This window comes from Neofelis nebulosa, chromosome 8 (genome assembly GCF_028018385.1).
Source record: "Neofelis nebulosa isolate mNeoNeb1 chromosome 8, mNeoNeb1.pri, whole genome shotgun sequence".
NCBI lineage: Eukaryota > Metazoa > Chordata > Mammalia > Carnivora > Felidae > Neofelis > Neofelis nebulosa.
This window is the reverse complement of record NC_080789.1, coordinates 11,591,934-11,606,054: the sequence shown is the minus strand read 5'-3', so window position 1 is coordinate 11,606,054 and position 14,121 is coordinate 11,591,934. Positions and strand designations below refer to the sequence as shown.

At 54.5% G+C, this 14,121-nt stretch overlaps 2 protein-coding genes across 10 annotated transcripts in view; one reads left to right on the top strand and one right to left on the bottom strand.

Moving 5' to 3' along the window:
• The window catches only part of CACNG2 (calcium voltage-gated channel auxiliary subunit gamma 2), a 109,137-nt gene that overhangs the window by 7,137 nt on the left and 87,879 nt on the right, over positions 1–14,121 (bottom strand). Inside the window, exon 2 of the mRNA XM_058741408.1 lies at positions 6,625–6,708. Coding sequence (XP_058597391.1) covers positions 6,625–6,708 — 84 coding nt within the window. The remainder of the gene's footprint in view (positions 1–6,624; positions 6,709–14,121) is intronic.
• The window catches only part of LOC131518912 (uncharacterized), a 109,134-nt gene that overhangs the window by 36,450 nt on the left and 58,563 nt on the right, over positions 1–14,121 (top strand). The window lies entirely within an intron of this gene.

Below are 14,121 nucleotides of genomic sequence, written 5' to 3'. Positions count from 1 at the left end.
CAGTTGTGGCCTTTGATTAAAACGGTAGTCTTACCAGGTATATGGAGGGCGGGCTCCCTATTTTCCGGGCGCAGTGCTCAACTCTTTATGTCTGTTATCCCACCTGGGGGATTTTTTTTCCCCTTCTTGGGCTTTTCTCCCTCACTCCCCTCCCCGCTGTGCTGGATGGGGTGGCCAGGACCACAAGTGTGTGTGTGAGCGTGGGTTCGAGAGAGGTGGGGAAGGGGAGAGAGAGGAGGAAGGACAGAGCGAGGGAGAAGGAAGGAGGAAGCGGATGACGATGGATGAGGGGAGAGAGAGAAGCTGAGAGCGGTGGCTTGGGAGCCCGGGCTCCACACGGGGCCTCCTTGGAGCCCCGTCCCAGCCTTCCCACCAGCAGTGTGGCCTCCGTGCCTCCAGTTTCTTGCCTGTGTAATGGGGACACCAACAGCACCTACCTCCCGGGGTGTTGTGAAAGGGAACACAGGTAACATATAAAGTTGTCAGGTGTGTTCTATCTAATGACATAAGGAAAAGAGTTCCAGAAGCCCCGGAGCTTCCTTGGGGAGTGCCATCTGCGTGGTGCCAGATGCCGTCCCATTCCCTGTTGTCTCCGGGGCTGGTGATCAGCTGCACCAACCCAGGAGAGAGGCGCCCTGCGTGCCTCCGCCGGCCATGCCCCCTGCCCTTCTGAGCCTCAGTTGTCCCCCCTGCCAGAGGGAGGTCACGAGCACACCCAGCTCATAGCCTGCGATGAAGAGTAAGGAGTAAAGACGTTTCAAGCAGTTAGAAGAGCGCCTGGTACGCGCCAAGCACCAGGAAATGTTAGTTTTCTCATCTTGGCAGAAGGCACCGTTGCTGTTTCTCACGGGCCCCGGGTTGGTGTTGATCACAGTGCGGGTTGTGAGTCAGGACTAGGTGGGGAAGTCAGCGTGCTGGGTGCCACCAGCACTTAGAGAAATGAAGGGGGACAGAATTCAAAGTGTCAGCGTGCGTGGAATGCACGAGGTCGGAGCCGTTTTGAGAAATGTTTGTTCTGGCTGCACGGATGTGAGTGACTAGGGGTGGTGGCTTGGGATGTGCCCCAATCACACTGCGACCATTGGGAAATACCAACTCCCATCTCCTGGACACAACACACACACACACACACACACACAGCCTGCAGGGACCCGTAGACACGCAGCAGACACGAGCAAACACACATTCAGATAGACGCTCAGATGCGCGGACACACGGGCACCGAAAGACACAGAACACAGCAGACTCACACACTTGTGCACAAAGACCGACACACTGACAGTCACAGGAAGTCACACCTGGGCCACCTCTGCCTCTTCCTCACTCGCTCGCAAGCTTTGGTAAGGATAAGGATGGGCGGGGGCTGGGGCACCGTGGCAGACACATCGATGGCCCCCCAGAGCTGGCTGGGCAAAACAGGTCTGGCCATCATTTGTTCCTGGGCAAGCTAGTGACAGGTGGGCTAGAGCCACACTGGCCACACCTTCGTGGGGCCCAGATGTCAGGAGGCTCAGGGTGGTGGCCAGGGCCTGTCACCAGAAAGTCCCTGGACTCTGTGTTCAGGAGAAGCTTTGGAACTCCTTAAATACCCATGGGGGTTGGGGGTAAAAATGTTCATTCATTCATTCATTCATTCATTCATTCGTCCCATTAGATATCTATGGGGCGCCTTCCTTCTGCTGGGCCCCCCAGGAGGCCTGAAGCTTGGTCTGATGGCTTGAGAGCAAGTGAGCCCCACTCTCTTGCCATCCCAGGAGATGAGCTCTGCGTTCCTGTCCAGCCCTTCTGGCATGCTCTCTCCTCCTCCTCTGTTCTAGGTCCTCCATCCAGCTGGTGGAGCAGGGATGGTAGGGGTGACCCGGGCCACCCACTTGCCACCCCCTCAGCCCCCTTCCCTGGGGCCTCCTCCTCTTCCTGGCCTCTAAACCTTGGCATCCTGGGGCTCAGACTCTGCACCTCTTCTCTGCACCACCGCCTTGGGCCATTCATCGGCTCGTGGCTATAAATGTCATCCACCAGCTGACAACTGGCAAACTCCTGTCGGGGCCAGGGCCTGTCCCATGAGCCCCAGACCCCAAGGCATCTCCCCAGGGAGTCCCATAGGTTTCTCTAACTTAATGTGGCCGACACTGAGCTTCCGATTCTTCCCAATCCCAGCCTTGGACTCAAACCTTGACACCTTCCTTTCCTGCGAAATCCACAGGTAGGCTCTCAGGAAAGCTTACATGTAATCCCTTGGGAATATTTTCAGGCTCCGACCCCTTCCCACCTCCTTCACTGCTATTACTTGGGTTCAGGACGCTGTCTCTTGTCTGGATTTATTGCAGTAGGTTCCTAACTGTTCTGCCTGCTTCTGTCCTTACCCTATTTCAGTCTCTTGTGAACAGAGCAACCAGAGGGTCCTGTAAAATGTGAGATAGTGGGACTCCTCGGCTCAGACCCTCTGATGGCTTCCTGCCTCAATCAGAGCAACACCCAAGCCCTTTCTAGGACCCACAGGGGCCCCCGGGCCTCTCTTCACTGGCTCTTCCTTGGCTTCCCCTTGCTCACTCCACTCTTGTCTTTCTGGCCTCACTCCTGCGCCTCAAACATTCCAGGCTCCAGTCTCAGGGCCTTTTCACTTGCTGTTCCCTCTGCCTGGAACATTCTCCCCTCACATTTCCACATGGCTCCCTCTCACCTCCTTCAGGTCTTTGCTCAGATTTCACAACAAGGATTTTATGGACAACCCCCTCTCCCCGGAATCTCCTATCCCCCTTTCCTGCTGGATTTTTCTCCATATCACTCCTCATAGTTTAACAGACCATATAATTAACTTGTGAATTTCGTTTGTTGTAGCTTGCAAGCACCATGAAGGCCCGTCTTAATTTTGTCTGCAGGCAAAAAGGACCCACGGCCCATGGGTAGCTCAGATCTTTCCTGGCCTCCCGAGTACTGGGACCTCAGGCCCAAAGAGCCAAGGAGAAGATACTCAATGGGTTTCTCGGGAGCTATAGCTCTGCCAGGAGAGGCCCACAGCCCCATGGTTACACATGGTCAGGCCTCTTTCCGTCCATGCCAGCAATGTGCTGGCCCTGTGTCAGCCTCTGAACAGATCCTGCCCTTAGGTTGAACAGAGTCCAGTAGACTGTGCCCCTGACCTTGGTAATAGCAGGAGCTCTTGTCACCTTTCTGGAGCCCACCCTGCCCGCCCCGCTGCCCTCCGAGTGTGAGGCAGGCCGGGCAAGAACAGTCAAAGCCAGAATGTTTGGCTGAGCCCCTTTCCACCCTCCTAGGTCTCCTGCCCCCCACCCTGCCCCTCCTGCCAGTTCTCTGCTGTCCTTTGGAAACCCCTTGGGGTCCGGCCCCAGGACCCACCCCCAAGCGCCTACGCTCCCCTCCCCCCCCCAGCCATGTCTCCCAAACAGCCCCTCACTTCTGGCTGCCACCACAGCTATCGCTCTGGTCCAGGCGCCATAGCCTCTCACCAGGATGCCAGCAGCAGCGGCCAACTGGCCTCCCTGCCCCCGCCCCGGCCGGCGGCCAGAAAGGACCTTCCACATCAGTGTCCCCTGCTCACGGTTCCCATCACACTTAGAATGACACCCGATTGGGCTCCTCCGCCGCCTCTTGGACCTCGTGCTGTGGAATGTCTTCCATTCCTGCACTGTGCTCAGCCAGCCGGGCCTCCTCTCTGACCCCCCACACCCCCTGCCCCCTCCCCCCCCCCCCCCGCCTTAATAAGGCCCTTGCTCTCTCACCAGTCCCCCCTCAGGCACGCACTTCCCCCAAGTCCTCTCGGCTCTGTCCTTTTTCTCATTTAGAGAAGCTGTCCCGACTACCTGTCCTCAGTAACACCCCCCACCTGCCCTCCGCCCACCGCCTCACTCTCCACCCCCTCACAGCCAGCTCTGGAACGGTCTCAGGGGACTATTTGTGGTCTTGCCCATTGCTTCTTTCCTCCGCGAGAATGTCACCTTCACAGAGGCACCGGTTTTGTTCTGTTCACCCTTGGATCCCCTGTACTGACAACAGGGCTCTGCACGGAGTGAGTGCTCAGTGAATGTCTCAAGAGTAAATGAGCGAATGCTTCTAGAGGCCCAGTCTCAGCCTTGGTGCCGCTTTCTCAAGGGGACCCTTCTGGAATCATCTCCGGTTTGGGGGTTAGGGGCCAGGCTCCCTCAGCACCACACACTCCATTTTATCCCTGCCTGCGTCTTGGCATTCATGCTACCTTCACGGGCCTGTTTCTATACAGTGAGCCCTCAGGGACAAGGGCGGCGTCAGCCCCTCTCACGGCCTCCCACGTGGCAGGTGCGCTGTGAGAATGGGTGTAACCGACCTGAACCGGAAGCCGGCTGAAGCCCCGCCCACCTCCAGACACAGCCCCGCCCCCCTCCCCACTTCAGGGGGGCTGGGGATCGGAATAGAAGAACGATCGATCCCTGGCTTCTAGCGTCTCTAGAGCTTATTAAGAATGAGACCATCTAGTTAGAATGTATTAGGATTTAGAATCTATTGATAAGGATAGGAACTCCCGTCTTCCGGCTTTCCAGAATTACTTTTGTTGCCTAGCCCAAGATTAGCGTGGTCTAGATCAGGGGTCAGCAAACTATGCCAAGTGCAGCCTGCTGCCTGTTTTTGTAAATGAAGTTAAGTTTCCTGGGAGCACAGCCACACTCATTGGCTTCCATTATGTCTAGACTCCATGGGCAGCATTGAGTAGTTGGGACAGAGGCTGTATGGCCCACAAAGCCTGGTATATTTGCTGTCTGACCCTTTATAGAAAAAGTTTGCCGACTCTTGTTACAATGCTCAAAAAATAGTGTTGGGTTAAGTAAGCTTAAATCAGACCCTTGGAATCCTGCCCTGTTAACAGCAGTTACCCGATTCAGGTCTTTTGTCCGGGGACACCCCAGTGAACCAAACACGTTATGTGATTCTCGCTTAAACAATGAGGCTATGGAGGTATGGAGTAGGAAGAAACAGCCACTGAAGACTCCTATATCTGCCCTTTATGTAACAGACAACATTTATGGAGTATCTGCTCTATTCCAGAAGCTGTTCTAGGCACAGCAATGAAGGAGACAAAGTTCCTCCTTTGAGCCCTCTAGCTGATTATCACATCCTTACTGTGCTCAACCAGGGTGGCTCCTGGCACGAGGCTTAGGCTGTGGTCCCCCCGCTCCCACCGCCACCAGCAGGCCGCATCCGTCCCGCGCCGCGTCTCCCGAGGCCAGCTGTTTCTCTGAGGGGCCTCCTGGCCAGGCTGGGCGCTGCCTGGGGCCACGAGCTGCGCCTGTTTTTCTCACCTTGATCTCCCCAGCACCGAGCGCAGGCTCTGGCCTAGGTCTCAGCCTGCTTTTATGCCACCGCACTGCTCCTGCAAGAGCCCCGGACGTGGTAGTGGGGAACGATAGCCCAACCCGTCTTTTAGGACTTCCATTTAAGAGCAGTGCCTTTCGGGAGTTCATAAACGGAAATGATGAGCATTGTAAGATACTTTTCTCCCTTTCAAAAGAAATCTATAAATTACATCGTGTTCCCTTCCTTTCTCTTCCTCGCCACTGGGCTGACTTCATGTTCCATGGGCTTTTCAATGAAACCAGGTTGATTCTAAGGCTGACCTGAGAGTTGGCTTTGATGTGAAGAGTAGTTACTGAAAGAGACAGGGTGATCCATGTAATGAAATGCCTCCTATATTTTCCATAAAAGTGATCAGAGAGTGATGCTAGCCATTCTGCTGGGGGCGGGGGGGAGGCGGATGGGAGGGAGGCTTTAGCGGCCTCCGTGCGGCTGGGAAGGTCACCGGGGACAGAAGGTGGGGACGCTCCTGGTGGAGAGCAAACCTCTTCTAGAAGAGCCTCTTGAGAGCGTGGAGCACAGCTTTCACCCACTTCTGCTTGGGTGGCTTTGCTGTCCCAGGTGTCAAGGACCCTCAGCCCCTCTCCTGGAAATCCCTTTCTCAGGGAGCATTTTACCTTGTTAGTTTTTGTTGGTTCTTGAGAAGTTTTCTTTGGGACTCAAAATGCTTTCTCTTGACAATATGCCTCAGGTGGATTTAAGGTCACAGCATGTACCTCAGGATTTAACCGTGATTTGATTGTGGGGGAAGAAAACAAAAATCTCATGTATTGTTCTTGAAGTTCCAATCTGAAACTGCCTGATGAGTTTCTTCATTGAGTTAGTCAAGAAATATTTACTGAGCGCTTATTATGTGAAGGGCATTGGGCTGGGAATATGAACACATGAACGAGATAGGGTGGGTGCCTGGCCTAACATAATTGGTGGGACTGCCAGGGAGATGTTTACTCAAATAGATCAGGACCCCACAGCATGATAAATGTGCTGTGCTCTGGGAACCCGTTAGGGGCACAGAGGACTTCCTGGAGGAGGTGATGTTTCAGGCTGGGACCTGGAGGATGAATAGGAGTTTACCACACAAAGGGGAGGGAAGAGGGTTACAGGCAGAGGGAACAGCATGCATGAAGGTTTGGCCTCCAGACAGGAGGAAAGGAGCGAGGCTCAGCTTTTTCCTGCCCTCTGCTGATACAGGGATCTCTGGATAGTCCTGGCCTTTGGTGCTCTGGAGGTTAGAAGGACTGGACCCACCACCAGAAGGGAGAAAAAATTGCATGCACTCACGGAGGAAATATTCTGCTGTGTCAGCTTCGTAATCTGCATCCTCTGGGAAGTGATCGATTTGCTTGCAGAGACCTTTGAAGTTCCCTGGAAAACAAGAGGAGAAAGGACACGTGAAACATCAGAGTTTCCAGGGGCTCAGCACCCACTGGCCTCTTGCTGACTTCTGGCTCTTCTGAAGCTGGCTCAGCCCTCTCCCCGGCCCCTGAAGGAAGGTATCACTTTGTCTGTTTGGACATCTGCCTGGTGAATCAAAACACACACACCCGCGGTGCAATGGAAAGGATCTAAGGCCTAAGACTTCAAAACCCAGCCTTCCGTCCCTGCATCGAGGCTTCTGAGGATTAGCTGAAGCTTGGCGGGCAGCAGCGGTTTGGCTCGGGGCTGGGGACTGCCGAGGAGGAGGCTGATGAACCCGTCAGTACACCCGCCTCTGTGCCCCAGCTCCGCTGGGAGTCACCTCGCATTTTGCATGCCAGAGAGCAGATCGCTTTGCAAAGAAGACAGACCCCACACGGATGCCGACAAACGTTCTCACAGCCCTTAAATGAGCTTGCAAAGTGCCTTCCCATCTGCAGGGCCTGGAATCCACTGTGCCCAGCCCCTAGCTGCTCTGGGCAGGGGAGGAGGATAATGGGGGGGATGATGGGAAGGGGTTGAGCCCCCAGTGGGGGCTGAGCCCCACTGACAGGCTCTTGAACTACAACTCATTCTGGCTCTACCGTAGGCCTGTGAGAGGGCTATTATCTCTTCCATTGCACAGATGAAGAAACTGAGGCTCAGGGAGGCTAAATGATCCGAGTAAGTACTTGTGGTCAGGACACGATAGATCCAGGGCTCCAATGAAGGCCTTTTGACTCAATCTTTTCTGGCAGATGGCCGAGAAGGTGAACACAGGCTCAGATGAAAACCCAAGGTCCCAGCCGGCTCCACCAACGACTGTGAAGTGAATGTGGTCTTCGTGAAGGACTGATGCGTGGGCTGGAGCTTGCCAAGCGGGTCTGCTCCGCCACAGTAGAAACCTCGGTCAGTTTCACACATGGTGGTACCCCCCCCCCTCCCCCCCCACCGCACCAGCAGACGAACTTTCTCTGAATGAATAAATAGGCAAACCCATGCTGGCAGCTCCTGTGGCCTGGGTCCAGCCTGGCATTCCTCACCTGAGAGGTGGAGATCAAAGGAGTTCTTCCTTCGCGGATTAAATGAGCTGACACATATAAAGTGCTCAGAGCGAGTGCCTGGCACGTCGGTAAAAGTGCTTGGGGGCATCGCTGTGAGGGAGAATTGGATGCTGACTATATTCAGCCACTGACATTTGGGATTTTTCTGTGACAGTAGCTAATATAACCTAATTAATACAGTTCTCAGTCCGTGTTAGCAATCTGTTTTCCTATGGGGTGCTGAACCTTCATGTCCCATAAAGTAGGTTTTATCATGTACTACGGATATGATTTAGGAATTTTAGGGCATTCTTACATAGACCTGTGTATATATCATGTACACCTGCTTCTATACGATACAGGTGTACTTCCATAAAGGGAAGCGTTTTAGGCATTTCTAAGGCTATTATTTTATGCGACATATTGCAGAGAAGATGGTTGGCCGCCCCAATCACTGTCTCGGTAACATATTCACCCCCTTTCCTGACTTCTGCAAGAAAAACGATTCCCCAGAGGATATGGAGGCTTCTGGTAACTTCACTGAAGCTCTGTGGGGACTCAGGAGCACAGCGTTTCGCTTGAAATGCTCCCCTGGGGCAGAACCCTTCTTGCCCACCCACCCTGCTTCTCCGCCCTCTCCTCAAGCATCCCCAGGAGGCCTCAACTCCCTCTAGGACCTGAGAAGAGTCTACTGCTGAGAGTCTAGCTGCTAAGAGGATAAAATCTCCTCCCTATTGGTAAAATTACAGATCAGTGCGTTTGAAAAGTGCTCTGCAAAGTGCTTTCATTTGCTTTCAATTCAAGCTGGCAAATATCTCATCAGTGCCAATCTGGTGCCGGGCATCTTTGTAAGCAATCCGTGCAGGAGGTGAGATGTGGGCCCCGAGACTCCTAACAAACTGGGGACACGGGGCGGCTGGGGGGCTCTGTCGGGTAAGGGGCTGACGTTGGCTCAGGTCATGATCTCACGGTTCATGAGTTCAAGCCCCGCATCGGGCTCTGTGCTGATGGCTCGGAACCTGGAGCCTGCTTCGGATTCTGTGTCTCCCTCTCTCTCTGCCCCTGGCCTGCTCACTCTCTCTCTCTCTCTCTCTCAAAACTAAAATAAACATTAAACAACAACAACAACAACAACAACAAACTGGGGACACTGCTCAATCCCAGACTAAGGGCTTGTGGCTGGTGCCTCTACCCTGTCTTCTAAGGGCCCCACATTTCATGCTAGCAGCCCGCACCCATATCTGCTTCCCTTGCAACCTGGCTGTTTCTCTGCACGGGCCGTGCCCCAGTGATCTTTAGACCATGAGCTCCTAGCGCGGTGCCTGGCACACAGGAAGGGCTCAAGAGATGCTGTATACCGGCTGTGTGAGGTCACCAGCAACCCAGACTCTCCCGTGAGGGCCAGACCTGGTATCCACCTGCCGATCTGATGTCTCCTGGTGGATGTTTTAAAGGCACTGTGTATTCAGAAGGTCCAAACCTGAACTCATGATCATTTCCCCTCAAACCTGGTCTTCTGCAGGCACCAACCAGCTCAGTGAATGCCTCTCCATCGCTGCCGATGCAAGCCTGAGCCCAGTTGTCACTGCCTACATTTCTTCTTCCTGACTGCAGGTCCCTTCCCTTAGGATGTCCTGCCTGCATTCACTCGCAGTGTCTCTCAAAACTGTCAAGTTCTCTCCATTGGCAGCAACACCCACAGCCAGGCCACCATCCTGGCTTCTCTGCATGACAGCCTCCCCACTGGTCATTTTGCACTCACTCTCATCCTTGTCTACAGAGTAATCATGGTGATCCTTTGAAAATGCAAATCTGATCAAACCACTTCTAGCTTGAAATGCTCAATAGCTTCCCAGTCCTGTAAGGAAAGCTCAGCATCTTAAAGCGGCCTGATCCCCACCTCTGTCTGGCCTTATTTCCTGCCCACTTCCCTCTCTGTGCACATGCCATCTCAGCCTTCTGTCACGCATGCTCCCTCCTACCACAGGACCTTTGCACATGCTGGTCTGGCTGCCCCAGCCTCCAACATATCGTTTGTTGTCTCTTTCCCTCAACCCCCCTATGCCCCCCCTGTACTGTGCTGGTGGGGTGTCTGCTGCTCTGCTGTCCATTCTGTGTTGGGGGAGATGTTAAGGCATGAGTGATCCTGGTGGGAATGTTCCAGAAGAGAGGGAAGGCGTGATAGCTGGAGAGACGAGGGAGCAATGCAGGAGCAACGTGAGAGGGGATGAGGCCCAGGACACAAGTGCAAGGGTGGCCCAGCTACATTTACGGTGTGGCTGAGTCTGGCTGGAGGGTTGCCTTTAACCAGGGTGGGGGTCTGTGGAATGAGTCCAAGAGCAGGGGTGGGGGAGGCAGTGATTATGAAGATGGGTCAGACTCTAAGCTGGGGAAGGAGGCAGTGAAGAGGTGATGGGGTCAATGCATTGGAAGCCTAGGGTGGGGTGGGGGTCAAAGAACTGCCAGAGCCGGGGGCTCCTGGGAGTAAGTTGGAAGACTGGGGCATGAGAGTCAGAAAGTGGGGGCCAGTGATTGAGATCATTGAGGGGACGTGGCTATTGGTCATGTCACGGTCAAGGATGAGACCATGAACTGGGTGGCTCGGGTCGGGTGGAGGTAGGGATGACATTCAAAGTCTCTAGCAGTCGGAAAGGTCATACCAATAAATATAGAAGACAAAACTAAACGTTCACTTTTATTTTCTATACATAGTTAAGTATGTATTAGGAAGCTGCCTACCAAGTTAAGGATGATATGCAAAGCATTCATCACATTATTCTGGTAAACCCCAAATCATTGGTTGTTTTTAGAAACTATTGGTGTGAGGCTCTTTCTAGCTAAATGATGGTCCTGTCTGGACCACGATTTGACGCAGGGAACCATACCAGCTGCTTCCAACATGTCTCTGTTAGAGTAAGACTTACTTTGTCTCAGTAAATACAGAATTTTCTCCTACCCTGTCCCATGCCATTGTGTTGGAGGCCTTCTCCAAGCAGGTAGCCCTCTTGCTGGGCGACCTAGGAGGCCCAGAGGGATGCCCCTGTGGGTGGTGGAATGGGGGGCGGGGAGGAGAAGAGCGGAAACCTCAGAGGTAGTGCTCTCATGGGTGATGGTGTGTGCCCAGCCTGGCCCAGCCACTCCGGCTGTAGGAAGATTCTGTTCTTCTGGGGCCCTCACTGGGCCCAGGGCTTGGAGAGCTGCCAGGCCCGGGGCACAGAGCTCAACCCTCCACCAATTCTTGGCGAGTGGGGAGAGGAGATGGGGCCTCAGTCCCAGCTGCTCCTTGCCCTATCTGTCACAGCCGGGAGCCACCCCTGTACAGCCCTCTTCCTGCACTTAGTGGGGCTGCTTGAAATCCTGGGTACACAGGATTTCAGCAGTTAACAACCAGCAAGCTGGGGCTGGGATGTGCTCGCCAAGCAAGGTGTTCAACGCTAGGTACTGGGAAGGCTGTCTGACAGCTTGTGAAATCCAAGATGGCTGCAGGGTGGCCTGGGAGAATGAGGTGGGCCCGCGCTTACCTCCTCAAAGAATGGGGGGGGGGGGGGATGCCAAGTTGGGACTGGGCAGGAGAGAGTCGGGGAAGAGAAGACTGGATGAGTTTTAGACAGGGCTATAGGGAAGAATAAAACGCCCCCTGTGAATTATCAGCCCTGTGAGTCATGTCCTCAAGGGACAGCCAGGTTTCTATGAGTGAGCACAAAAGAGGTTAGGAGCGGGGGTTCCTGACCTCTGGACCAAATGCCGAGGAGCCCTGGGCAGGGATTTGAAAGGCTGGGGGGGTGGGGTGAGGTGGGAGATTGGGGCAGATTGGGAGGTGAACAGAGTGAGGGACAAATGATTGGTAGTGAGGACTAATGGAGGTAAACTGAGACGCGGGCCATGACGGGATGGGTCCCAATAGTCCAGAGGCTGATGGTGCAGTGAGGCGGTGAGGGTGGCCTGGAGGCGTAAAGGGTCTCCAGGAGCACTTGAAGCTCTGCGGCCACGGATTCAGTCCGAACGAAGAGGTGCTGAGGTTCATGAAAGGGAGGTGGCATCAGCAGCACTCAGCCATCTCTGTTTGGAGTTGAAATGTGGTAGAACATCTTCGAGACGTCACAACAGTCAGTGCAGAGTGGCATTCCTGTTGCCAGCCTAGGGTCCTGCTGTATTTTTTTCAGGTTGGTGCTCATCAAGCCCAGGGACTGAGACGGCTTCAGGCACAGATGGATCCAGGTGCTCAAAAATCTGGGGTCTCTCTCCCCATCTCTGGTTTTCCTCTCAGTTGGCTTCATCCTTAGGCAGGCTCTCTCCCCAAGGTAGGGACTAAGGGCTGACCATGTGCCTGGCACTGGGGTGGTGGAGGGAAATCTAACCTGATTCCCTGCCTTTCGGGGGCTCTCAGTCTTGGGGGGGGGGAAGACAGACAGCACGGAATTTACTAGAATGTAATGTCCCACATACTCTATAGCAAAATGTATGAGGCCTTATGGCAGCAGAGTTAGTTGTTCAGCTAAGATTTGTGTAGTGCCGACCGTATGCTATGCTCAGTGTAACCTGCTGGGGACACAGAGGAAAACATATACTTTCTGTCCCCACGGAACTTGTAGTGTGCGGTGGGAGATGGATGCCAGACGCTGTGGTGTAGCAGGGTCTGTGCGGCGACAAAGCAGAGCGTGTCTCGGGGCGCACAGGAGGGGCACATGTGACTGTGAGTGTGTGAGTGAGAGTGAGCATGTGTGTGTCGGAGAAGTCAGGGGGGGTTGGTGAGAAGAGATTTCTAGGACAGGGATCAGCAAGAGCAAAGGCAGGGAGGTGCGGGGCGCACAAGAGGGGACAGACTGTCTCGGGGGGTCGGGGAAGGTCCCCTGGACCAGAGTTGGGGGTACAAGGGAGCCCGGAGGCAGAGGTGTGCGGGAGCAGGCTTGCACTAGCTTCCGGTGGCTGCTCGTTAGAGTCTCTTGGTCACTCACACGGGCAGCCACGGTGGGAGGATTTGCACCCCGAGAATGGGCACATACAATAGATCGAGGTCCCCTTTCCCTGCCCGGAGAGCCAGTTGCTAGACATTTACCAGCACACCTGCTGGATGAAGGGCAACCCGTGTGAGGGGTCGGCCAGGGCGAACGCGTGACATCAGAGCGGGACTGGAGACTTACAAGAAGATGGGTCCCATGTAGAGGGCTGGCTGGGTGGGGGTGAGGGCAGAAGAGGGGACAGGGGCCACGTCCCCAGGGGGGCTGGGGGTCCAGGCTGAACTGAAGAGGGGAGCATCTCACTCCCCACTCCCCAGAAAGGCATTGACTTTGAGCTCTTAGAGCAGGAGGATGTGGGAGAGACTCTCCCACTGTGAACTAGAAAGGATTATTCTGCCAAGGCCCCCAACAATCACGAAATCTCTACTGGACCCCCACCCCAAAGGGCAGCAGCGCCCCACCGACCCCAGAGCCAAATGACTGCCCGCCCAGCTGAGACAGAAAGGCCAAGGGCTGTGCCTGAGGCTCTGCCTCAGCTCTGCCTCCAGGAATTTACTCTCAGACTGGAAATTTCAGCTTGCAGGTATTAAGTAGTTTAAAGGAGGTTTCATCAGCTTTTGTAAAAAGCACATTAATATCTCACAACACCAACTGCTGTCTCATTTCTTTGAGATACAATAAGCTCTTCATAAACCTGGTCATTAGGGGCTGAACAGACGCCGTTTTATTTCCCACATATTCATGAGAAGCTGAAGGAGAGCGGGGCCGGTGCTCGGAGGGAGGGGGGGGGAGGCACCGGCAGGAGGCTGGCTAAGTAATTTTTTAAGTGAAGCAAATGAAGGGTTTGGTGGGAGCTGCTTTCTCTGTGTTTTCAACCTTTTCTGCTCCTGGCTTTTCGCTTTGCTGGCTGGGCCCTCCCTGCCGGCGGGGATTCAGGAGACCTTGGGGTGGGTGGGCAGTGCCGGGCTCCTCCCTGGCTGGGACCCCCACCCGCCAGCACAGCGCCAGCGGCAACGGGTGCCGGAGGGTTTGAAGCAGCCTGTGTGGCTGTCTGTGAGCTCGCTCATTCGTTCATGCATTCATTGGATTATTTCAGGCACCCACTATGGGCTAGGTCCCGTTCAGGTTCCCCTGGGGCGGGATGAGAAGGCGGTAAGGTGTCTGGCCCACCGACCGCCAGCTCACCTCCCAGAGGTCCTGAGCACAGCAGGGAGTACTTGCTTCTGTAGCCTCCACTTGAATCCTGTCCTGATTCTTGTCTCTACAGCTACTTCCCTAAGTTCTTTCCATGTGATGCGGGAGAAGAGACTGGACTCCAGACTCTGAAAGATCTGCTTTCTAAGCCTGGTTCTGGTAGCTATTAGCTGTGTGGCCTGGAGCTC